Below are 24,379 nucleotides of genomic sequence, written 5' to 3'. Positions count from 1 at the left end.
TGAAAGGGAACAAGGATGATAAATTCTTCAATTAAGCATTTCAAATCATGTAGACAACCGAACATATATATAACACATAATATTAAATGTATTTAGATATAATTTTAAAAGTTGTTTTGAAGGAATCATAATGTTACGTTTGAAATCAATAGGACAATTTTAACATGCCTAATCTAAAGAAATTTATTACGGACAGAGATATGCCTTACATGTAGAAAAGCTTTGCTTGAGTTTAAAAAGTGCCTAAAAATGTAAACTTTTCAATAATGCAACAGACGTTTCACTTTTTTGTTTACACGCAAGAGTACATTATACTCAATAGAAAACCATTTTTTCTCATCATAAAATTTCCCTTTTCTACGAACGGCTAAAAAAGGCAAATTTAGAAGGATAATTTCCAAATTAAGAAGTGGAACTACCACAAATCCTATAAAATAAACACCTCTGGGGGCATATATCATGATTTGGATACCCCCCACTTCGAATTTCGACCTCCCCCATCTAAAAAATCTTTTTTTTTTACAGTGGAATGCTTTATAGCGAATTTAGAATGGAACCAATTACAAGTTCTCAAGAGCAAAGTAAGGCAAGAGACGCTAAATCTAATTATTTTAATCCTGCAAGGGCTATACTGTACCAAATATAACCTAAGCTAACCCATAGCAAAATCTTCAAAATCAAATTTAGATTTGGCTAAAAATAGATGTAAGGAAATCCAAATATACCAAGCCCCTCATCCCAAGGAGGGGATTTATTTAGACATATGGCATGGGCAGAGTGCTTATTTTTCAGTTTAGGGGCTCACATTTACTCCTGAGCTTAAATGTTTCGAATATTTTCATATAAAAATGTAAGTTTTAAAAAAATAAGCGTGAAAAAGTAAAAGTTGCAACATCTCTGATTTGTTTTGATAGACGCGGCATTCTGATATGGGTGCGCACAGGGATATCAACACACTTTTTAATAATGCTTTTATTAGTTTTATTTTATTTCGACTGTTTAAGAGCTGTGAACGGATTTTGTTTTGTTTAATTGTCATATTTTAATAAGATATTTATTAAAATAAATAGCATATATTTCCTTTTTTTTCAGGGTACATTGCTTTTAAAACAATTAGTTGATTGACTTTTTGAAATTAGCATTATACAATATTCCTTACTTGAGAACCCTGTTTGGGTTTGTTTTCATAAGAGAATTGTAAAAATAAGAAGCTGTTTTTATTGGGGGTTCATTCTCCTTTGGGTGTAGGGAAAAGGGGGTTCTTACACCACCAAAAATGAATTATTTTGAATATATTGTTGGTTAATAAACCTAATTATTACTGTCGTTTACATGTTATTAAAAATTATGAAGCACGTACAAACGTATTAACCAATTATTTGCATTTTCTTATTTTTAAAATGATGTCCCCCCCTCGATAATTTTCTTATATGCCCTTATATTTAACATGTGAAGGAGAGGAAGGTTGGTACCCCACTCCCTACTGTTCCTCTGTTTTCTTTATAAATTAGATTCTGCTCTACTTTTATGGAAGATATACATTTTCTATCCTAACTCATATGTTTTTAAAAGAAAAGAAAAATACCTATTGTATTAATTATAATCTATCTTGTAGTTTTTAATTTATATAAATGTGACTCTTTCAATATAAGGGATATAGGTATTAATTTAGAAATGCATTTTATGTCTGTTTGACTTTTTTTCTTTCAGAAGAAGACTTGTATATATGTTATTGTTAATAAATACAATAATGATGACCTTATGAAATGTTTGAATAAAATATTAAAATATCCATGATGATGTACAGTGAACATGTCTTGTCTAGGAATCATAAATTATCAATCATAATTCGTTGTTTTAAAACAAAAATTACCCTTTTTTTTAAGTTGAGCTTTGACCCCCCGGTTCCCCTTTTTAAAAAATATTTTAAGTAATAGGAGGATAGATTGTTTCTTGGTTGTCTATTACTGTAAGTCAGGTTAGGTTATATTTGGTATATGGAAACCCTGCATGGCCAAAGCTCCTCACAGGGGTTAGATAGAGGAAAAAAACATACCCCTCCCCTTATTCAGCTAGGGGATACATGGCAGCACCTAATGAACATTATTTTTTTTATTTCCAATTTATTAATGAAAATTAATAAGTGAGGGTTCTAGTTTGAATTGTTCAAATGACACTTTGTAACCTCGCTTGTACGTATGATTATTTATGACACGATTTAATGCAGATACCTGGCAGAAACCCAGCACCATCCAATATCTCCTGCAAGTATGGCCAGTGTGGTCATGGGGGACCATCATTCAACCCAGGTTAACTTAATATTGCATCTTTCTCTTGTTGATTACAACCACAGCATATTTTCACACGAATCTACTATTTATCAAGAAACATTTTTTTATAAGAAACGATAATTAATCACAATGATTATCATTAAAATAGGCATATAGAAACATTTTGAATCTATATCAGTATCCAATGAATAAACTTTACCTGAATTGTGCTGGGCAAAATTTTAATGACTCCTTTTGATTATTATTATTATATCATAGTATTTTGCACCAAACAAGTATGTATTATTTCAATTTCTCCAAATCTAATCTTCTTTCATTATTTAATTTTCTAGGCATCAAATCCTCCAAGTGTCTCGGCGTTGAATTCTGCTCTCTCCGCCGTCAGAGGGAAGAAGAAAAATGTACCTTTAGGATCGTTTTCAATCAAGTCAAAAATGTACATAAAACATGCATGACAATATCAATAAGTAGTAGGTAAAGATCATAAATAATAAAGTAAAAAATACCAAGTCGATTGAAGGAGAGTGATGGAAAGAGTTGGTAGATGCTCATTGTCCATGAAAACTTTCAATCTAAATTCATTAATTTTAACCGATTTCAATCATATTTCCCTAGCAGAATATCTAAAATACAGTACAACAGAGAGACAGTAAAATTTCTTTTATAAGAACAACTTTAAATTAACTATTTCCTATAAAAAAAAAATACTTGTAACTTAAAAACAGCCGAAAAAATATTTTTTTTTATCAAGACATCAAATGTTTGTCATAGCTGTGCCGAAAGTCTGACCTGACGGACCAAGTTAATCTGTATACTGGGTGCTCATGAATATAAGGAATCTTCACTAGTCTCCTCCGTACATTTTCTAACAGACAGACTGATGAACATTTTAAATATTAGAATATCTTCGCTACAAAAAATACAGCTTCACTATTTCAATACCTAACGATTGAAACGATTGTATTCAGATCCCACAAAAGCAGTCAATTGTCCAGAATGTATGAAACAATTTTCTCACGATTTCCACCTTAAGGTTATTTTTTACTCATTTAGATATATACTTATTACTTTAATATTCTTTTTCAACTATGAATTTCTTAAAGAAGCTAAAAATCTATTTAGATTAGGTATTATTTCAGATCCACATGAGATCACACACCGGAGAGCGGCCATTTGAATGTTCTGTTTGCACAAAAAGATTCACACAAAAGGGAAACCTGGACACACACATGAGAAAACACACAGGGGATAGGTAAGGTCAAAATAATACAATATTTAAAATAAAACTAACTTACACGACGTTTCCTTTGTGAGGTATAAATTCTTTGCCTGCCTGTTTAGAGTTAAATACCTAATGCATTTTCGCGAAAAATCATTAAGTTTTTACTATTTCCGCCTTGCTTTGGCGATTTCTCTGGGGAGGGTGGTGATACCCACCCCCAAAAATAGTTATAAACCTTCTTTAGACCCAAAAAAAGCTTCACTGTAAAGGAAAACTATATCGGTTTAGCGGTTAGCGCGATCCTCCGCTACAGACAAAAAAAGCTTAATACTTTATATAATAGGATATTTTCATATTTAGGCCATTTAAATGTGAAGTCTGCGCCAAGTGTTTTACACAGAAAGGAAATATGGAGACGCACATGAGACTGCACACGGGGGAGAAGCCCTTCCAATGTTTATACTGTGAAAAGAGGTAAGTTTGACGTTTTTTTCGGTAGCACAGTTACGTTATAATATTGCAATTGTGACTTAATGTAATGGCAGATTTTTTAGAGAAGTTAGGGACATAGGAGTGTATTATATTACACTGGTACCCAAAGTTATATAACAACGTAATATTATTCGTAGGCTTAAAAACTCTGGGTATTTTAATGAGTTTGATTTGTAAGATCCAAACTGAAATTAAAAATTCTATTGTTGCGGATGTATTTAAATCAATTTATCGTCCATTATCTTATCCCTTAAGATTCTTTAAGTAAAATCGTTAAAATCTTCTTCTGTGAACATGTAAAGGTTTGAGTTCGAACTATTATACTATATGATCATTGCCCTGTAAGGTGGTGAAGTCATAACCAACTACAAGTAGTTGGCACAATAAAGAGGTCGTCAACTAGTTATAGGCATAACTAGAAGGTTAAAATTTTTTGTGCGTAAAGTAATGAAAGGTTTTTTTCGTTAGTTTTATTTCAGTGATGAAAACGTTTGTGACTTAACAATTGATAGTACAATTAATGTAATACTATTGATAAAAAGTTATTACAAATTAATTTTAAAAAATTTCAAGTTTAACATTTCAATGATATCAAAAGAGCAATGTTTAAGAACTTGTTTTAACTTTTTTATTTGGTACATCTAGCGTCGAAATTTTGAACTATATATAAGACTCGAAGACATCTTTAGAATCAAAAGATTAGCCTGATCATTTTCACAGTACGCTACAACCTAATCTCAAATTAAAATATGGCTGGCATAGATTTTTAAAAGCGAAGCTTTTCTATAATTAGGCTCGGTCCGTCTGAGATAGTTAGCTTTTATTCGTTAATGTAGGCATGTTAGAATTATCCTATCGATTTCAAACTTTGCATGGTGATTCTTTTAGTAATTAGGTACAATTTAGAAACCGTAGCAACTCTATAATCGTTACCAGAATGTCCGTACGTTCATTTTAAACATGTTGATTTTCTACTTTTATATAACAATCTTTTATGTGATAAAATCTTTCGATTGATCTGATTTTTTGATTACTGATTCCTATTACAATAAGGTACACTATTATGATCGAAGCATCTCTATAATCAGTATGTCCTTAAAAAGAATTCTGTATTTAAGAAGTTTTGCAACAAATTTACGTATAATTTTGTCAAACGTTATATTTTCATATTTTGTATATTCAGTTCTGACACTCAACAAAAGTTAATGTTCGTCCGTCCTATCGTTTCAGAGCTTCGCTTTTATGGATGTTGTCATCCTTGTTTTTTATACAAATTCATGCGGTTTTTTGACGTTAAAGTCATACAAGACTAATAAATTTAGATTGACTTTAGCTTGTCTGCTTTGATGAACGACTAGTCAATATGTTTTGATGACGATGAGAATTAATAAAAGTATAGCCAACTACTTTGTAGTCAGCCCCATAAATTTAGCTTTATTAAGTCACTCTCAGTTATGTGTCTTTTAAAGCTAGAAGAACAATTTTTTCAGAGTAACGTTAAATGATGTCTTTTCACTTTAGGTTTATTTTAATAATCTGAATATTAACGTCTGCAGAACGAAGGGTACAACTTTGATTTCTCTATAGATTTAGAGAACTAAAAAATGATTATTGAATGTTTATATAGTTTTATGTTTAAATACTAACAGTAAACAATGTTGATTAACTTATTTTCAAAATTTCATTTGAGACGCCTAACGGCGAAATTTAAAACTACATAAGTTACAATATTTTCTTGTTTGCATGAAAATATTAGTCATAGTATTTTAGATAGTATTCTTTTAACATGTTTGTGTCGGTATCTGTTTAGCCAATTTAAGTGTGATATAATCGTCCTATTAATTTAAAACTTGGTAATATGTTTAGGTTTTATCAACAAGGTGGACTGAGAAATCATAAATGTTGCAATGACCCGGGTACTGAGGCGGGAACAGGTATAAAAAAACGTTTTTTTAGTAGCGCAGCTACTCTGTAATATCGTGTTGGTTGGTATGTTGGTCTGTACGTAAGGTTTCGATATCTTTCTCTCTCTCTTACTTTTTCTCCATAATCTTTGACACCACTTTGTTCGTTTGTCCAACAAGTTTTTTTGTGCTTTTTTGGAATATGGATTCTCAATACCTATTCAAGACTTAAGTAAGTACATATTATTGCTGCATATTAAGATAAATTTTTTTCGTCAGCTTTTCGAAATTATATTCTGTTTCATTGATGTTACGCTGTCATTCTATGCATGGAATGTTCGTTTGTCCGTCTGATAGTTTAACATGGCCTTTTGGGTATGTTGTCATCCTTGTTTTTTTTATAGTAAATACAGAGAGAAGAGGGAGAAAGCCAACGTATGCAAACACACAAGAAGATCAGGAATGTCGTCTTTTCGTGGAATTAGATTTGAATAGGAATGTCTTTTACCTAAGGAGTTTGTCCCCCATCGACCTTTCAACGAGTAAAAACCATGCACGTTACCTTTTAATTATCGTATAGTATCTTTTTGCTGATAACTTTTGCATTAAAAAAGTTGCTGCGACCCTAGCATCTAGGGACTCTAATGGTAGGGATGGGAAAATAGTCTAAAACCATTCAGGGACCTATGCTTCACTAAAATGGAAAACTAAGTTAGTGTTTACTATTTAGGTAGAGAGATCACATTGGACAAATAAAAGAATACTACTACTATACAATAGGATTGTAATAAAATATGCAAAAATAAAAACATAAGTTTGTCGTAAGTTTTACCATGAATAGGTATTTTTGGCATGCGTTTTGCATGCACTTCTGGAATTTTTTTCAAGAGATGAAAAAATTATGAAAATACGAAATTTAGAAGTCTGATGATCAACAATCTCCACCTCTCATAATACCTAAACAGGTATGGTAAAGTCACTTCCAGCTCAATCCAGCGCCTTCATACAAAATATCCTGTTTAACACTGTTAAAATAAATTAAAAATGATAGGGTATATCTTTGGCCTTTGCTATAGGACAGTTCTGGTTTTATCGGGTACCGGGAAACCCCATTCAGTTCGGGCTCTCCGTAGGTGTTAAACATAGGGGGGAAACTAACCTATTTCCCACTTGTTTTTAATTTATTTTTAAAACTTTTTTGGGAATGCATATTATGCTGTGTAAATTTGTTGCTAAATCTTCTTTTAACTCTGATTCTGTTTTTAGGAGCCAATAAGCCATTTGTACCTTCCAGGAAGACCAGTTTTCAGTGACATGTTCATTAAACAAGAACAACACGAAGCACAGCAACAACAACTTTTAGAGGTACGTGACTCATCACAGACCATGCATAAAAGTGGTCAAATTGGGGTATTTAATTCACAGTCTAATCTGTATGTACATATAAGATCACAAGATTATAAAAAATCTTTGTTTGTATAGGTACAAGATATTGGGCTGTTTATTACACTAGTACCTAATGTTTTATTATAAAGATTATGAATATGTAAGCTTTAGCTTAACAACTTTTGGGACTTTTATTGAATTTTGATTTGTTTTTTACTAAGTTTGTGTATCATCATTGTGGATGTATATCAATTTATCGGTCCATGTCTTGTCACTTTAGAAACCTGATAAAAAAGCCTTTTAAAGCTAGTTTCTTAAAAATTCTGATGATTTTAGAATCACCGTCAACTAGAACAGCAACAACAAGAGAATGATAGTTATCACCAAGAGCTACAACGTCGCCAGCAAACTGAACTTGACCGTCGCCAGCAAAACGATCATCTGCGACGTCACCATAATGATCTAGAACAGCAGCTGTTACAACAGCATCATCAACATCAACAGCCGCAGCTTAGCCCCCAATGACAAATAGCGACACATCACTGATGTTATATACAGCATCAACAGATTTATAATACTTTTTAGTTTTTAACAATATTCAAAGATAGTTAAAACTTTTAATATTATAATATCTTATTATGCAAATAAGTAGGTTTATAATGCAAATACTTCTCCCTCGTGGGCCATTTTTAACTTTTTTGAAAAGTTTCATTGGTTACTCTATAAAACACCTACTTAACCTAACTTAATTTAAAAGAAGAATCACATAAAAGTTAGAGGCAGGGGTTACTGGGATTTGCCAAAAAAATTTAAAAACAAAATAATATGAAAGGAGGCTCTTAAAAAAGCTTTATAATATTTTTTCTTCAAAAAAATTAACCTACTTAAACCAAATCTTCGCATGGCCATATTTCATATTTTAGTATTTTTTAGCATAAATGTACAAATTTTTAATTTATATGTATTAAAGCAAAAAACTTAAGGAAACGAAACCAGTGAGAGAAAGAAACAAAATTTTAGTGTCTTTAAATCATTCTTATTAATGTAACTTTGTCTTAGCTTATTTATACGGCGATGTGAAGCCGAAGGTGGATCAGTGGCTTCCTCTAAAATATAAAATTGGCTCCACATTGCTGGATTATTGAATGTAGAATATTGGTTTTAATGTATGTTATCTATACTTTATTATTCACTAGCGGCTTCGCCCCTAGCCTCTAGGGGCTTTGCGCCAAGAGATGACAACAAAAAAAATTCAAAAAAATAAGAAGAACTAAAGAAATCTTCTACAAAAGAAAATTTCTAAAAAAGAATTCTTCTACAAAAAAAAATGGGGGGGGATTTTTTTCTTTTATGGGGGGTTGGGGGTGTCCCACCCCACGAGAAAATAGCTTAAAACCACCACAGGACCAATAGGTATATACCCTGAAGAGTAGAATCCGATCAGTTCATTGGTTACCGAGATCTTAAGCTTCAGACGGACGGACGGACGGACGGACGGACGGACGGACGGACAGACGGACGGACAGACAGACGGACGGACAGATGGACGGACAGACGGATGGACAGACGGATGGACAGACCGACAGAGGGACAGATCATTCTACTTTGTATTATAGATTATTGGAACTTTTAGATCTTTCAGTTTTTATGTAATATTTATTTTGAGGAAAAAAAGATACATATGCAAAAATAAACCAACGTAAAGGGATAATTTCATGAAGGTAGTTTTAATATAAAATTTTAGCCATAGGTGTAGCTTTCCGATAATTTTTGTGAAATAGTAAAATAAAATTCTTATTGTTGAGACTTATGAAATAGCTGATTTCATAAATTCGCTTCATGAGACTATCCCTTCTCTTCTTTTTAAACGTAAGGCATAAATTTTCTCGAATAATAAGTTGTAAAACAAAAACGGCTGTGAAACTTAAAACAATATCTTATTCATAAAAAAATATGAGAACTAATATAAACTATTTAAAGTTATATAGGAATTGATATAATGTACATCTCTAAAGTAGCGAAGCTACTCTATTACTTATACTCTCCGTCTGTAAGTTGAAATTTTTCTGACTGCAAGATGTAAGATTATTCAACCTTGATGGAATTTCCTCGCTTATTCTAAAGGAGATTTTTTATTTGATATATAGCTATACCTAGTTGCTTCGCTCCAAGCTTCTAAGGAGGGACAGATAAATATATTAAATCCACAATAAGATATTTCTATAGCTTCCCTAAACTTAAAGCCAATTCAGTCAATTCAGGATTAAGCCTAAAATGCAAAGTTTTATCAATCCTGAATTCAAATGGAAACCAAAAGTATTTTTTTTTCAATTGGTTCAAAGATAAAAACTAGAAAAATTTTATGTTTTTAATAGGTACTTATTATTTGTCAAAACTATTTATTTGTTTTTTTTATGTTAGAAATTTATTTGTCCTGGAACACACATGTCATGTAATTAGAAGATTGTTACACTGAATTAGACACTCATAAATGTATGGAATTATCAAATGCAGGAAGCAAGTTATTTTAAAGCTTTGCTTCTATTGGACGGAATATTTCTTGTTCATTACTTTGTTGTCATTAATCTTTTAGCAAGTTATAATTGTATGTCTTTTAAGTTTGAGTATTTTGATATCTATTTCATTACTTGTTGTGAAGTTTATTATGTAAAAATTCCTAGTCTTATTACCCCTAAAGAGAAGTTTACATGTAAAGTATCATGTGTTTAATTTTAAATTCTGCTGATTTGGCTTTAAAAGTAAAAAAGGAAACACGTTTTAAAAATAAGTACCTAGGTACTTTTTTATTTTAGACTGTTAAAATATCGCAATTTATTGATATATTTTGATCCATGTTTACATCAAATGCTTTGTTTTTGAAAATTACAAAACTTAATTTTACGAGATCCACAAATTAACTGGGTCATCCTTCAGTGTTTTTTAAGTGTTTTATATTTGCTTTGGAATTTATCTGAAAAGTAGACAATGATTGATATTTTACATAAAACTCTCTCTTTAACATTATTTCAAAATATATTATATGTATTTTATGTAAAAAAAATTCGTGCAACAAAAACTTAATATTTTATAAATAAAGTATTAGAGTAATCTGGTGAATTAAGTTCAAACAAACACAAAATTTAATATTTATTATTACTGTTATCAGATAGAAAAGGAGAATATTGTAAAAAATAAAATGGTTGAATTTGAGAATTGGTTGACAGAAAAGTTGACATCCCTAGGCACGGATGCCAGTGTTTTTTCTCCGTATATAGGTAAGTATTTAAGAATACTATTGTAGTAGCGAAGCTACCCTATAATTGACTTTGTATGACCGTCGTCAGTCAGTCCGTAACAATGTTGAAGTTAGAAAGTTAAAATTTACAGTTAAAATTTCTATGAAATATGCGCATCTATTCTAGACTTTGTTTTGTCCGTCTGTCTGTCTGTTGGTCATGCTTAAAAACACAACCTTAAGTTATGTTTTCAGTTTTCGTGATTTTCTAAAAAAATTGGCATATTCTCTCTTTCTTCTCTTTGTTATGACAACTAAAACTTCTCTACAACTCGCTCTGTCAATGCCATGATTTTTTTTGTCCTGCGCTACTAATGGATGTTTCAACCTGTTTTCAGTTCTTATGTGTTTCTCATGCATAGGAATAAGATACAACTAAAAGAAGTAATGCTTTGTTGATTATTTCTAGTTTATGTAAAGGCTTTATTGCTACCTTTCCCTGTTGCCCAATTCCCTAAATTTGGTTATTTAATAAAAATATTGTTGATTTTTTCTCAGTTGGAATTCTGGAAGGCGATGAAACATTTGAGGAAAAAGAGGAAGGAATTGATTCTATACTTTCTGGTAAGAGACAACATTAATTAACTCATTCTTTAGTGTAAAGTGTAATGCTTCTGCTATTTTTCCTCCTATGCAAGGCATTTAAAAGAGGGGGTGGGGGCATAGACGTCCATGGGGAGTGGGGGGGGGGTAAAGGGGTGATTATCCCCCCAAAATTTTGGATTTTCAATTCCCCCCCCCCCAAAAATAAAATAAATGCCTCTATGAAATAAAAATTACCCTCCCCCCCCAAAAAAAAATTTTTATTTTCTAAATTTTACCCCCCCCCAAAATAAAAAAAGCTTGGACGCCCCTGGGTGGGGGGATTTACCTTCCATGTTAGTGTCAATCTTAAAAGAAATATGTTTGGGATATTTTTTCCAGGGGCGATTTCTCTTGATTGGTAGGAGGTACCCTTCCCCAAAATAGTTATTATCTTTCCAATGACCTATGAGAAGCTTCCCTTTATAGGAGAACCATATCGGTCAATATATCAGTAATGGAGCCTACAACATAAAGTAAAAGTTTGACTTATTACTACGCTTTGAATTGAAATTATCCTCATGTTTCACGAATCACAACCCCCTAGCAAATTCCTGTGAACGCTTCTTGTATTAGAGTAAAACACTAGAGGGAGAAAGGGTTAAAGGAATGTATCTCCCCATCACAAACGTCTTGTGCAACCTTTCTATTGGGTCATTGAAAATCAACCAATGCACATAGGGGCAACAAGGGGCAACAATTCACCACCCCCAAATCAAGTTCTAAACATTCCATGAGTATTATCATACCCAATGTACATCAGATTTTAAAGGAATCGTAAAAATACGCTTTTTAAGTAAGCATTCTAATGCATGGAAGTCAAGAAATGCAAAAATTTTCTTACAGAAAAAGGCATACTTTTTGTGTTTCACCAACAATTTTAAAAGTATTATAAAATCTCTTAGAATTAACGTAATTAGACAAAATAACTTCTGATGAGTCATGCATTACATATATTTTGACAGTATAAAAGAAAAAAACACAAATTGAAGAAATTAGTCTTAAATAATTCTAGTTGAAGTCAAGATTTTAGTTTTTATTTGTTTGTTTTTTAATCAACATTTAAGAAGACAGTAAGAGGAAACATGTTTTCACCGGTTGCCACCGGCTAAAAAAACGATATTTGATTACCCAAAGACATATTTTAATCGCCAGTACTGGTTTCATTTACCCCCCCGCGCCCCCGTAGGGGTTTTTAGCCCGTTTTCTGAACGTGGGTGCACGAAAAGCTTGTAAGAAAAGGCGTTTAAATGCGCTTTTAAAGTCAAAACTTAAGATATAATTCAAATAAATAAAAGACACAGAAACATAGACATATTGGGAAATATTTATTCTGACTTAGAATTAAAGTTAATAATAAATATTTTCAAGTTCTATTGCACTAAAAGATGGGGAGGAGAGGGGGGGCTAAACCTAAATCTAAACCTCTTTATGTTTGATGTTTTAATGTAACTAAATAATCGTTTCTATAGATTATTACAAATAATAGGGATCTAAAGGGATAAGACAAAGGTCAATAAATTGTTGTACATCCCCAATGATAATACACAAAATTACCCCTTTTGTAGATTAAAGTTAGTAGTTAAAACGTTTGAACACACAACTGTAAAACTTTGGGGACTAGAGTTATAAACAGCCCAATGTCCCTTACCTCACTGCGAAAAGGTAAAGTTAATATGCAAATAACGTGAGGTTCTTATAATCATTCTAAATTTGAATTAGCAAGTAGTCTATCTGTCTGTCTATTGGTAATGCTTTGTTTTTAAATTATGTAGTTACAGGGTATTCATGTTTAAAGTCAGCAGTTTTATTTAGAAAGGGAGGGGACTGTTAATTACACTAGTCCCCAAACTTCAAAGTTTTATAATAACGTTTTTATATTCGTTAGCATAAGAACTTCAGGAAATTTAATTGATTTTTTATTGGTTGGTTCATTAAAATGAGTGTCAAAACTTTTCAACCACTAATTGTCATCTACGGACAAATAATTTTGTAATATAATTTATTAAATATGTATCAATATTGGGGATGTAGATATTAATCGGTTATTGTTTTGTTCCTTAGATCCCTAGGTGTTAATATATAATACAAAGTAGCTTGATGTCTGTTTGTCTGTCAGCCCATCCCTTAAGATCTCGCTAACCACTAAACTGATTGAATTCTACTCTTCAGGGAATATATCTACTGGTCCTGTGGTTGTTTAAAGATCTTTTTCAAAAATAAAAATCCCCCTTAAATTTTTCATATTTCTATAATTAGGGTCGGTCCGTCCGTACATCTGGTACAGTTAGCTCTTTTACTTAACTTAAACAGGCTAGAATTGTCCTATCGATCTCAAACTTTTCATGCTGATTTCTACAACAGTTAGGTACGACTTAGAAAGCACAGCAACTCTATAATCGTTACCAGAAAGTCCGTACATCCATTTATAACAAGCTGATTTTTACTTTTTTGACAACAAATAATGTTTTTGAATGTTAAAAATATCCTATTCATCTGATTTTTTGAATACTGATTCCTATTTCAATAACGTCTATTGTTATAAGCGAAGCATCTCTATAATCAAGTCCTAAAAACGTCAGTATGTCCTTAAACAGTAACATGTATTTAATCAGTTTTAATTACAATTTTGTATAGACATGCATTAATATTCAGTTCTGACACTTCACAAGTTTTAATGTTCGTTTGTCCTTCCATTTCAGAGTTTCGCTTCTTTCATGGATGTTGTCATCCTTGTTTAATTACCTCTTGGGGCAAGTCCCCTAGAGGCTAGGGGCGAAGCCGCTAGTATACATATAAACAGTAAACAAGAATCATAATATCATTATAAATATAGATATTAGTTAATAAAAATTTATGTCAATCATGCCCACATTTATAATGGATTAATTAAACATAAAAATATAGTGAAACTTGTAGCTTGCTAAAATAAGGATCCCCATCCACCCCCATTTACACCATCCCCTCCCCTCCTACTGAAATGAATTCCATGACCCCAAATTTGACACTTTGAACACTAAATTCGGACTACAATTAACCTAGTTACACTTTAAAGGGCCCAAAAAGCTAGTGATAGGGTAGCTGCGCTACTAAAAAATTCTCATATTGCTCTGATAACCAAAACCCCTAATTAGACATTTTAAACACGAAATTCAAGATAGTTGATGGATAGATAGATGGATAGATAGATGGATAGATAGATGGATAGGTAGATGAATAGATATATGGATAAATAGATGGATAAGTAAATGGTTAGACAGATGGATAGATGGATGGATGGATAGAGGGATAGATTGATGGATGGATAAATTGATAGTTGATAGATAAAGAGATGAATAGTTGATGGATAGATAGATGGATCGATATATAGATGGATAAAGAGATAGATAGAGAGATGGATAGATAGATGGATAGATAGATGGATAGATAGATGGATAGATAGATGGATAGATAGATGGATAAATAGATGGATAGATAGATGGATAGATAGATGGATATATAGATGGATAGATAGATGGATAGATAGATGGATAGATAGATGGATAGATAGATGGATAAATAGATGGATAGATAGATGGATAGATAGATGGATAGATAGATGGATAGATAGATGGATAGACAGATGGATAGATATATGGATATATAGATGGATAGATTGATGGATAGATAGATGGATAGGGTAAGGGGGGGCTATTTTCGGGAGGGGTTAATCTGGTAATTTTCTATCTACCTTCATAAAATGACCTTTATCTCCATGTTCCTTTCAAATGACAGAAAAAAACATAAAAGCAAATTTGTTTGTTGTTAAATTACCTACAAAAAAGTATAAAATGAAATTTTTGTGAGATGAATTTTAAGGGTACTAAATAATTAAATTCCCTTTTTGGTTGATTTGCCCCAATGTGCAATGGTATAGCTTATATTACACAGCCAAGTAGCATAAAAAAAAATAGAAGCATATAAAAGAGGTATTTGAAAAATAAAGGGAGGTAGTTGTCTGTATATACATCTATACTACAAATCTGTTCTTCTTGTACAGAAATCTTTTTATTATTCAAGTTTTAATGAAAATTTTTTGTTTAGACATACTAACCGACTCTGCCGTATTAAAATCCTTGAAAGAAGAAATCCAGACACATTGGAACAAGTTTAATAATAATTTAGCAATAGAAGAGGATAATAAAAAGAAAGGTAGATAATTAAAATTAGTTAGTTATTTCTCGTATCGTATTATAAACAGCTTTCCGCGGATATTGATTGATTGATTAGCCATAGTCTCTTAGGGTTTGGACCTAAGTAGTCATGGAGTAGGCTGAGACACTTTTGTATAGCCACTAGGGCTATTAAGCTCCACGTTCAAGCACATTATGACTTGACCCGCTATCTCATGAGAGCTACTCATTATTACCTCACCCTCGCCGAGTATGGCAGGTGTCCCAAATTATGTCACCGTAATGAATGACGCTCTCCGCAGAGGAGCTTGGGATAAGGGTAGTACTGATATTATGTACTTGACTATTAAGTATCCAAACTTACTCAATAATACCCTTCTTACACAACCAGGGGAAGTTGCGTGAATGTATTCAACTGAGAAATTCAAGTTGCCACATGGGGACTAGATCTCGAACTCTCATGTATGTATGTATGTAGCCTTGATTCTCTGAAGTTAGGATTCAGATGCACGAGGAGATTGGAGGTGAGAATCTTTTGACCAATCCTAGATTGGTAAGCTTCGCGCACAGCTGAGTGTATTCTATGTTACATTACAAGCTGACCCGCAATTATCGTGGAAGCTACTCAATTATTACATCACCCTGGCCTAGAGTTTTGGCAGGTGTTCCATATTAAGCCACCCTAATTAATGGCACTCTCATATGAATGAGGAGCATGGGCGAGGGAAAGCACGATTACAGTTGCTTGATAGGTAGGATCCTAACTTCCTACAAATCTCCCTCCTTACAACCTAAGGGCATCACAGGGAAGGTTGCGTGATTATATTCTGACAAATTGCAACAGCATTTGTCATCCAAGTGCAATATCTATGAGGGGACTTGATCTCGGATTTTCCCAACCACAGCGTAGTGCGCTAACCACTACTCTATGGGACACTCTCATCACCGTAACTCAGTGCGTTACCACTGAGCTACGACGCCCCTTTTCCGCGGATAAGCTCAGATTAAAACCAGTTTAAAGGCACCTCGGGGCTAAAAAAACTGGTATTAATCTCATAATTGTACATTCTATATTCCGCGGATATAGAATGTACAATTATGAGATTAATACTTTTTTTTAGCCCCGAGGTGCCTTTAAACTGGTTTTAATCTTATGTTTGTACATTTTTACATTCGTAGAAAGCTGGATATAATACGTTGCTATACATAGTTTTTTTTATGGATGAGAACCGGCACAGTGCAAATGAAGGTGCTTTAACTTTTGTGTCAGAACCTAAATTGGGACATAGTGCATTTCATTACCCTAGGTTAGGTAACTTTATTTCACTTCTCAATAAAATCTAAAATGCAGCGGTTTTTGAGAAAATTGAATTTAAAAATTTCAAGTTTAATTTTCACCCACTAGGAGTTACCGCATAATCATGACAAGAAAAGCAAAGATTATTTATTTAAAATTTTGAACAACTTTGCTTTTATAAAGTTCTTCATAAAACCACTCCCGAAGTGAGTTAATTAATGGCCATTTTTAACAATTGCTTTGCTAAGGCCACGGAAATTCAGCCTTAAATAAATCATATATAGAGAGGTTTTATGACTGACTTTATAAGAGCAAAGTTGTTCAAAATTTTAAATAAATAATCTTTGCTTTTCTTGTCATGATTATGCGGTAACTCATAGTGGGTGAAAATTGAACTTGAAATTTTTAAATCTAATTTTCTCAAAAACCGCTGCATTTTAGATTTTATTGAAAAGTGAAATGAAGTTACCTAACCTAGGGTAATGAAATGCACTATGTCCCAATTTAGGTTCTGACACTAAAGTCAAAGCACCTTCGAAGGCACTGTGCCGGTTCATATCAACAGGATTCGAATGAATACGAGAAAGGCTTTTCCAGTATGGCTTTGAAATCGGTTAATATCCGCTGGATTAAAACCGGTTCTCAGCCATACCGGAAAAAAAAATCATGAATAGCATCGTATTACAGACAATTTCTAACGAATATTAAAAAGAATCAAATTAATAGGTACTATTATAACTATTATGACCACCGCGCTCCCAAGAGAAATTGTCTCTAAAAAAAATACTCCCCCTCTCAAGAGGGATCTTGGACAAAGTAGCTTAAGACAAAGTAGCTTCGGACAAAGTAGCTTCGGACAAAGTAGCTTCAGGAGATTTACTTAAGAAAAGTAGCTTCCTAAGAAAAATAGTCTCCAATATGGCCGCAGCGCTCGGCCCTCTGGCCTGCCTAGCCGCGGGCGCTCGGCTCCCTAGCCTATAACCTAACCTAACCTATGTTAGCCTCAGAACATTTATTTAAGAAAAATATCATCAATTGATAATACATAGGTGGTTTAGAATTTCGATGATTTTGCAAAAAGTGGTTAATAGATTTTTACAATTTTAAATATTATTTTTACAAGTATTAATAATGTTTTTACAATTTTTTTGGTTAGATCAGGTTAGGTTTTAGGCTAGGAGGCCGAGCGCCCGCGGCTAGGCAGGCCAGGGGGCCGAGCGCTGTGGCCATGACCTTTATTAACTGTGGAGGCTACTTTGTCCTGAAGCTACTTTGTCCGAAGCTACTTTGTCCAAGATCCTCTCAAGAGGCCTGTAGTGGCGTGGTCGCTAATATATATGTATTAAACTATTAGATAAAGCAGAGCTGGACCTATGCGCGCAAATGCACCGTATAATGGAGGAGAAGAACAGTCAGTTTTCATCATCTAAGAAGGAACACACAGAGGAGGAAAAGAAACTAAAAGCAGCAATTTTAGCGTCCTATGCTGAAGTTGAGGTTTGTTTTTTTAATTGTTCAACCAATGTTAGTTTTATGATAGATTTTTTTTCATGTTTTAGGTACCACTGATTTTTTTAATGCGATACTAAATACCAGTCATTATAAGTAGGTACCTAGATAAAAACAAATATTTATCTGAATACTTTTTTCTAAACCTATTCAACTGTAAAGAAAAATTGAAATTGTATGAGTGTCATTACCCTGTACAGTTAGGACTTCTAGACATGAATTAATGTCGTGTAATTAAAAGGTTGTTTGTTTGTTGAAAGTTATCATTGACTCAACCAAATACCCTTAGATGATATAGTAACGCATTTATGTACAACTATTGCTCTAAGATCCTCGTGTGATAACTTTAAGTCAAAGGTTAACCTGCGACTAGTTGGCGTAACACATAGCGAATCTGCTCGTTGTTGGGAAATTGATAGGTTCGACTCTCGCCCCAACACCGCGTCATAACCAAAGACATTAAAGGAGGAGAGTGTCATTCATTACGTTGACTTAATCTGGGACACCTGCCATACTCAAAACCGGCGAGGGTGAGGTAATAATGAGGAGCTCTCATGAGACAGCGTGTCAATTCATACTTTAACGTGGAGCTTAAGCTGGCCCTGGTGGCTATACAAAAGTGTCTCAACATACTCCAGGAGTCTTAGGTCCAAACCCTAAGAAACTATGGCTAATCAAACAAAAAAAAATCAAACAAGGAGGGCCACGCACCGACTAGGTCATAGTTAATGCCTTGTTTGTTTGTCTAGGTTGATGACGAAGATGATGATGATGACAGAGACAATGAGGAGATAGAAGCTGCCAACAATGCCCAGGCTGTCGCCAAGGTAACATAGAAACAGGATCTGTTAGTCTGTACCTGAAGATCTCGCTAACCACTGCACTGGACTTTACAGTCCTGAGATAACTTATACTTATTTTTAAAATTTGAAAGTGATAATTTGCGATGGTCTTCACTAGCCCCATCCCTTCTTCAGTAGCCCCTTCCCTTAAAGGAAGCCTGCAAGAAATACCACGCTTTAACTACTGAAAGACTGCCACAAGTAGACCAAATACCCCAAATTTGAAGCCTTCAGCTTCTATAACAAAAAAGTTCTAGGCATTTTAAAATGACATTTTATGTACAATGAAAATTTTGAAAGAATTGCAATGCTCATGTTGAAAACTTTGAAATTAAACTATGTGGCCTAGAAACAAAATTATAAGCTTATTTTTGTCATAAATTTAGGTTTCCAGTAACTAATTATATTTTTACAATAAAAATACCCATTTTCATAGTCAAAATCATTAAAAAAAATTAGGTTTTACTTGCGTTGTACCGAATATACTGTAGCCAATCAGAAGGCTGAATCAGCTTAACAACCAATCACAGCTAAGCCTGTATTAGTTTACCCCTTTGTTTCCGCTATGATTTTCGTTTAAAAATGCAATTTAAATCGAATTTTTTTCATAGATTTTGACTATGAAATGTGTTGTTTTTATTGTAAAAATGTAATCAGTTACAGGCAATCTAAGTTTCTGACAAAGATAAGGTTATAATTTTGAGTCTAGGCGACGTAATTTAATATTTTTCTTTTCTTTTATTAGCATTGGAAATCTTTCAAAAATTCCATTGTACATAAAATGCTATTTTAAAATGCCTAGAACTTTTTTGTTATTGAAGCTGAAGGCTTTAAATTTGGGGTATTGGGTCTTCTTGTGGCAGTCTTTCAGCAGTTAAAGCGTGTTATTTCTTGCAGGCGTCCTTTAAGTGCCTTTAGAGGCCTCTTTGGGCGTAGCCGCTAGTATTACAATACTTTGGTGCCGTTTTGTGTTGGATTTCTACAATATGTAATTGTATAATATCTAATAAAATGCTGGAATATTATCTATTATTTCATAGAACAAAATTATGTTAAGAAGACAAGACAAAGAATTTATTATTTCTAGGCCCAGGCAGAGTGGAGGGAATCTCAGAAACAAGCTGCTATGGCTAAGAGAGAAAAGGTACAAAAATGTTGTTATACCTATTACTTTCATAATTTTATAATGATACCGTAACCTAGACTTAAAGGGAGAAAGCCGTGAGAAAATATTTTTTAATTATCCAATTACCTACGCGCGGAGTTTTTTTTGTTATCACACACAAAATAGGTATGGAACTTTTTTTAAAAGTTGAAAAACATTAGGTTGTATATTTTTTTTTTCATTTTCAATTGGGCTATGTTTTTCTTTGCATTGAAGTAGCCCTTTTATTTTTTACTATCTACTAATAAGTCTCTTTGCTCCCAGTCTATATAAGGATGTGGGAGAGGACAAGAAAATAGCCTAAAACCAGTCCAAGACATTCATAAAGTTTCTCCGACATATACAACAATTCCAATCGGTATTTTTCGAGGTTATATCTTCAGACGAAACAAATGAGTATCTAGTCTGATTTTGTTTAGATTTTTAAGAAAACTTTTTATGCGTCTTAGGTTGGTTTTAGACTATTTATCTGATATTTCCAGGATAAAAATGACAGAGAAAAGCAAAAGCAAAGTACCGACGATAGAAAGAAAAAAGCTCAGGTATTCATCATTTTATAAAAGTTACAGGATGTCTATAAGTCCGTCTGTATTTGTGTTCGTTTGTACCGAAAGATCTCGCTAATCGCTGAATTGATATGGTTCCTCTTTACAATGTACTGGTCCTGGTTAATAACTATTTTTTGGAGGGTGGTGGGAGGGGGTGTTATCACAATCCTCAAACAGATATTATCACTCCCCCCCCCCCCCCCCCAACAAAAAAATCTTGTTCTTTTTAAAACTAAATTGGGGTTGGTCTTTTAGGCCGAAGCCGTTAGTTAAACTATCAAACTTATTAAGGAAAGTTTTTCATGAAAAAAAAAGGAAAAATCGACGGGAGCGACAGATCGTCCGCTATTTTTTTTCACAAATCCACGTAATGCAACATTAAAGTAAATGCCATGCCAAATTTTAGCGTACTACTCCTGTTTAAAAGCCTTAGAATACATGTTACAAAAATAATGAGCAGTAAAAATTACACCCTTATTTTATTTCAGGCGAAAGCTGCCAAACAAGAACGACGGGCGTGAATTTGAGGAACTTGAACCTATGACCCGCTAGTCCAGACAAAAAAAAACCAAATGAATTCATTCAGTATCCCAGCCGAGACAGGACGGACCAATGTTCTGTCCCTTTAAATTTTTACTTTTTTACCATCTTCTCCTGTTATTATTTCAGATGTAACCACCTATGCAAGTAAAAATGTCAAAAATTTACACAGATTTTTATAAATATGTAAACTACAACTAAAAAGAGGTAAATTGATTCTTTCACACAAAGTGCTTGTGGATCACTAATACCCCCCCCCCCCCCTCCCTAAACCCTACCTGGAGCCCTTACTCTGCAGGGCTACAAAGTACACAATATAACCTAACCTTAACTGACCTAAAAAATTAAACAAAGAAATACTACCTACCCCTCATTATTTTTAATTAATGTCTAAAATAATGGGGGAGGGGGGGGGGGGGGTATTTCAGTGCTCAACAAGGTACTTTGGTTGAAAGCATAGAATAATAATTTTTTCCAAACCTTTTTTTTGATTATGGTGAAGATTCACTGTAATAATGAGCATTATAATTATTTTGTAATTTATCGCATATTTTTCTTTTTTATGACAACTAATCAGTTATTAACTGAACATATGTTATTAATATAACTTACTTAGCCCATTGTCCATCCAATATTTTTCAACACATCCTACAATATAAAGAAGTAAGACTTTTTTTGTCCGATGCTATAGATCTTATAAATTGATGGTCCGAATGGGTTGTACTTTTTAGGGAAGCTTTATAAATGTCTTGGTGTGGTTTAAAGCTATTTTCCTGACCTTCCCCTCCCTTTCTCCAAGGGCTAGGGACGTAGCAACTGGTATTATATACTAGAGTTGGCTCGATATAACTATCTCACTATTGGCTAGTTTTCTAAGTACATATTTATCTATTTCAATTTTCCTCCCTCGCCATTACTATCTAAAAAAAAAGAAGTAAATATTTAATATTTTAAACGATTTTAAAAAGATTTCTGCAATTATATTTTTATTTACATTACCATCACCAAAGGGTTAATATGATTAAAATTTTAGTTTTAATATTTGAACACTACGGAAGTGTCGCCACAATCGAATTCTTTTAAAACAGAGTTTTCTTAGATTTTCTATATTATGAACGTAATTTTTTTGTTTATTAAATCAAGATTTAATACTTCAATGTAATTCAAATATCAACATGGATTAAAAAACTTTATTCATTCCATAAACAAATAGAATAAAGGTATTATCGCTTTGGTCAATGAGAGTTTAATGAGGATTAATGGAGCACTATGAGTTTTAAATATTTGTTCTTTGGAAAACTTGAGCTCCTTTATAGACATTTATTTCCTATATAGATCTGACATGGATCTTGAAGCAATGAAGCAGGCTGTTTTGTAAATGTTAAAAATTGGAAGAATCTATTAAATAAAAGTTATCGCAAATATACTTAGTAAATAATATGACATTAGGAATTTTTATATTTCAGACATGGTGAAGCGCTTAAAAGAGATAGAAATTTTGGCCAGATGAGTTTTAAACCTCATCCTACAGTAAGGTAATTACCTACGTTTTTATAATTATGGCTAGTTATTAGAGTTTTCAAACTTGGAAATTTATTTAAAGAGAGGCAGGGGATGATATTTTATGAAAAAAATGTATTTTCTCTATTTACGATTTAATAATTTTACAACAGGTGTTTTAGCAAAATTGTAAATCACGGGAGGGGATAGATATACTGAAAATACATGTTGTAGAACAGGGGTGACAAATACTTAATTGTATTTGGTTTAGTGCATAATATTTTTTTTGAATAATATTTAGGGGGGGGGGAAGGGTAGAGGTTATGTTCAACCACCAAAATTTTTGGAGGGAGTAAAAACTCGCACATTTTTGGTGTATTAGTTCACCTGATTAGTAAAAAAAGGGCTTTGAACCATGACACGGTGAGTTTCAGATGTTTGGCAACACCAACTTGAGGATAAATTTCTGATAGTGGGGGGGGGATCTACGTATTTTTAAAAAAATAGGTTATTACCCCCGTCTCCCTATGCCACCCCACCCCCCCTTTCCTGCTCCTTGGATGTACTGAGAACTGAACAATTACAGTTACCTAATTCCACAACCATTTAGTTTATCAATATATAAAAGGTGGAATAATGACATTTGACGAAAAATTATTCCATAATTAAAACACTTATGTATGAAAATTGAACTTTTATAGAATATTAGTATTTTGAAGATTCGTCTTTAATTTTCTTTGCCCAAACCCATTATCTTTACTTTTTGCCATTGTCCGTTTAACATATTAATATTTCCCCCCCCCCCCACTTTGCAATTTGTGGGAATTTTGTTCTGTTTAAGATATTACATTTTTTTCAATAAATTAATGATGTCAGCTAAAACATTCTTCTGGAGTAAATTAAATTATTTTAGGTCTCGTTCATCGGGGAATGTGACTGCGGCTGCAGCTGAACAAGTTGTATCAGCGACCGGCGGCAGCAGCTCACAGCTGCAGCTGGGCAGGGAGGCGCCGGTTTGGGTTCCGGATACAGCCAGTGACAGGTGTCAAGCTTGTGACCGCAAGTTTTCCTTGATTGTGAGGCGCCATCATTGCAGGTGTTGTGGTAGGCTTCTCTGTAGCAGCTGTTCCAGTTTCTTTGTTCCTCTACCTTACCTGGATTGGCAGGTGGCACGAGTGTGCCAGGTTTGTGACCAGGCCCTAAGCAATCCGTCAGCCAGAAATAGACAAAGGACTGGAGAACATAGAAGATCTAGCAGTCTATCTAGTTTAACAACCCAGGAAAAATGACATTTTTTGTTGACAAAATCTCTTTTATGCAAGAGGAGTCCCTTAAAGGAACTACCAACCCAATCTAATGGAACAATAATTTTTTTTAAATAACAATAATCTTGAACGTTCAATTACATTAGGTTCAATTGAAATAGGTTTTATCAGATCCTTAGGGGTTATAGCTCCTGGCATTTTTTGAAATAACGTAAGATATGCGAAAACACTTTTCCACAACAAATTTTTTTATACAGGGTGTTTTTTTTAATAAGTTAAAAGTATTGCTTAATTTAACCCTTTTGCCATTGACAGAAATTAATGATCTATATCTTAATTTCTTCATTGATATGGGGCATTTTGTATGAG

The 24,379-nt window shown here is 33.2% G+C and overlaps 3 protein-coding genes across 3 annotated transcripts; all 3 read left to right on the top strand.

Annotated features, from left to right (window-relative positions):
- The first annotated feature begins 1,708 nt into the window (after positions 1 to 1,708).
- Positions 1,709 to 9,006, top strand: LOC145303702 (uncharacterized). The gene is made up of 11 exons (XM_080145310.1): positions 1,709 to 1,825; positions 2,228 to 2,309; positions 2,624 to 2,702; positions 3,260 to 3,324; positions 3,431 to 3,543; positions 3,874 to 3,987; positions 5,872 to 5,939; positions 6,314 to 6,369; positions 6,830 to 6,874; positions 7,176 to 7,274; positions 7,632 to 9,006. The coding sequence occupies exons 1-11, from the start codon at positions 1,794 to 1,796 to the stop codon at positions 7,818 to 7,820; spliced, it is 942 nt and encodes a 313-aa protein (XP_080001436.1). The 5' UTR covers positions 1,709 to 1,793; the 3' UTR covers positions 7,821 to 9,006.
- A 1,415-nt stretch (positions 9,007 to 10,421) lies between these two features.
- Positions 10,422 to 21,375, top strand: LOC145303705 (coiled-coil domain-containing protein 43-like). Its single transcript, XM_080145312.1, has 8 exons — positions 10,422 to 10,570; positions 11,089 to 11,154; positions 15,256 to 15,363; positions 17,996 to 18,138; positions 18,900 to 18,977; positions 20,080 to 20,136; positions 20,640 to 20,699; positions 21,194 to 21,375. The coding sequence occupies exons 1-8, from the start codon at positions 10,492 to 10,494 to the stop codon at positions 21,224 to 21,226; spliced, it is 624 nt and encodes a 207-aa protein (XP_080001438.1). The 5' UTR covers positions 10,422 to 10,491; the 3' UTR covers positions 21,227 to 21,375.
- LOC145303706 (pleckstrin homology domain-containing family F member 1-like) lies at positions 21,339 to 24,034 on the top strand. Its single transcript, XM_080145314.1, has 3 exons — positions 21,339 to 21,452; positions 22,712 to 22,780; positions 23,659 to 24,034. The coding sequence occupies exons 2-3, from the start codon at positions 22,752 to 22,754 to the stop codon at positions 24,032 to 24,034; spliced, it is 405 nt and encodes a 134-aa protein (XP_080001440.1). The 5' UTR covers positions 21,339 to 21,452; positions 22,712 to 22,751.
- The last annotated feature ends 345 nt before the right edge of the window (positions 24,035 to 24,379 follow it).

The sequence above is a fragment of the Acartia tonsa genome, chromosome 13 (assembly GCF_053477335.1).
Source record: "Acartia tonsa isolate MP-2025a chromosome 13, ASM5347733v1, whole genome shotgun sequence".
NCBI classification, from domain to species: domain Eukaryota; kingdom Metazoa; phylum Arthropoda; class Copepoda; order Calanoida; family Acartiidae; genus Acartia; species Acartia tonsa.
Note: the sequence above shows the minus strand (reverse complement) of the source record. Positions and strands in the feature narration are given on the sequence as shown.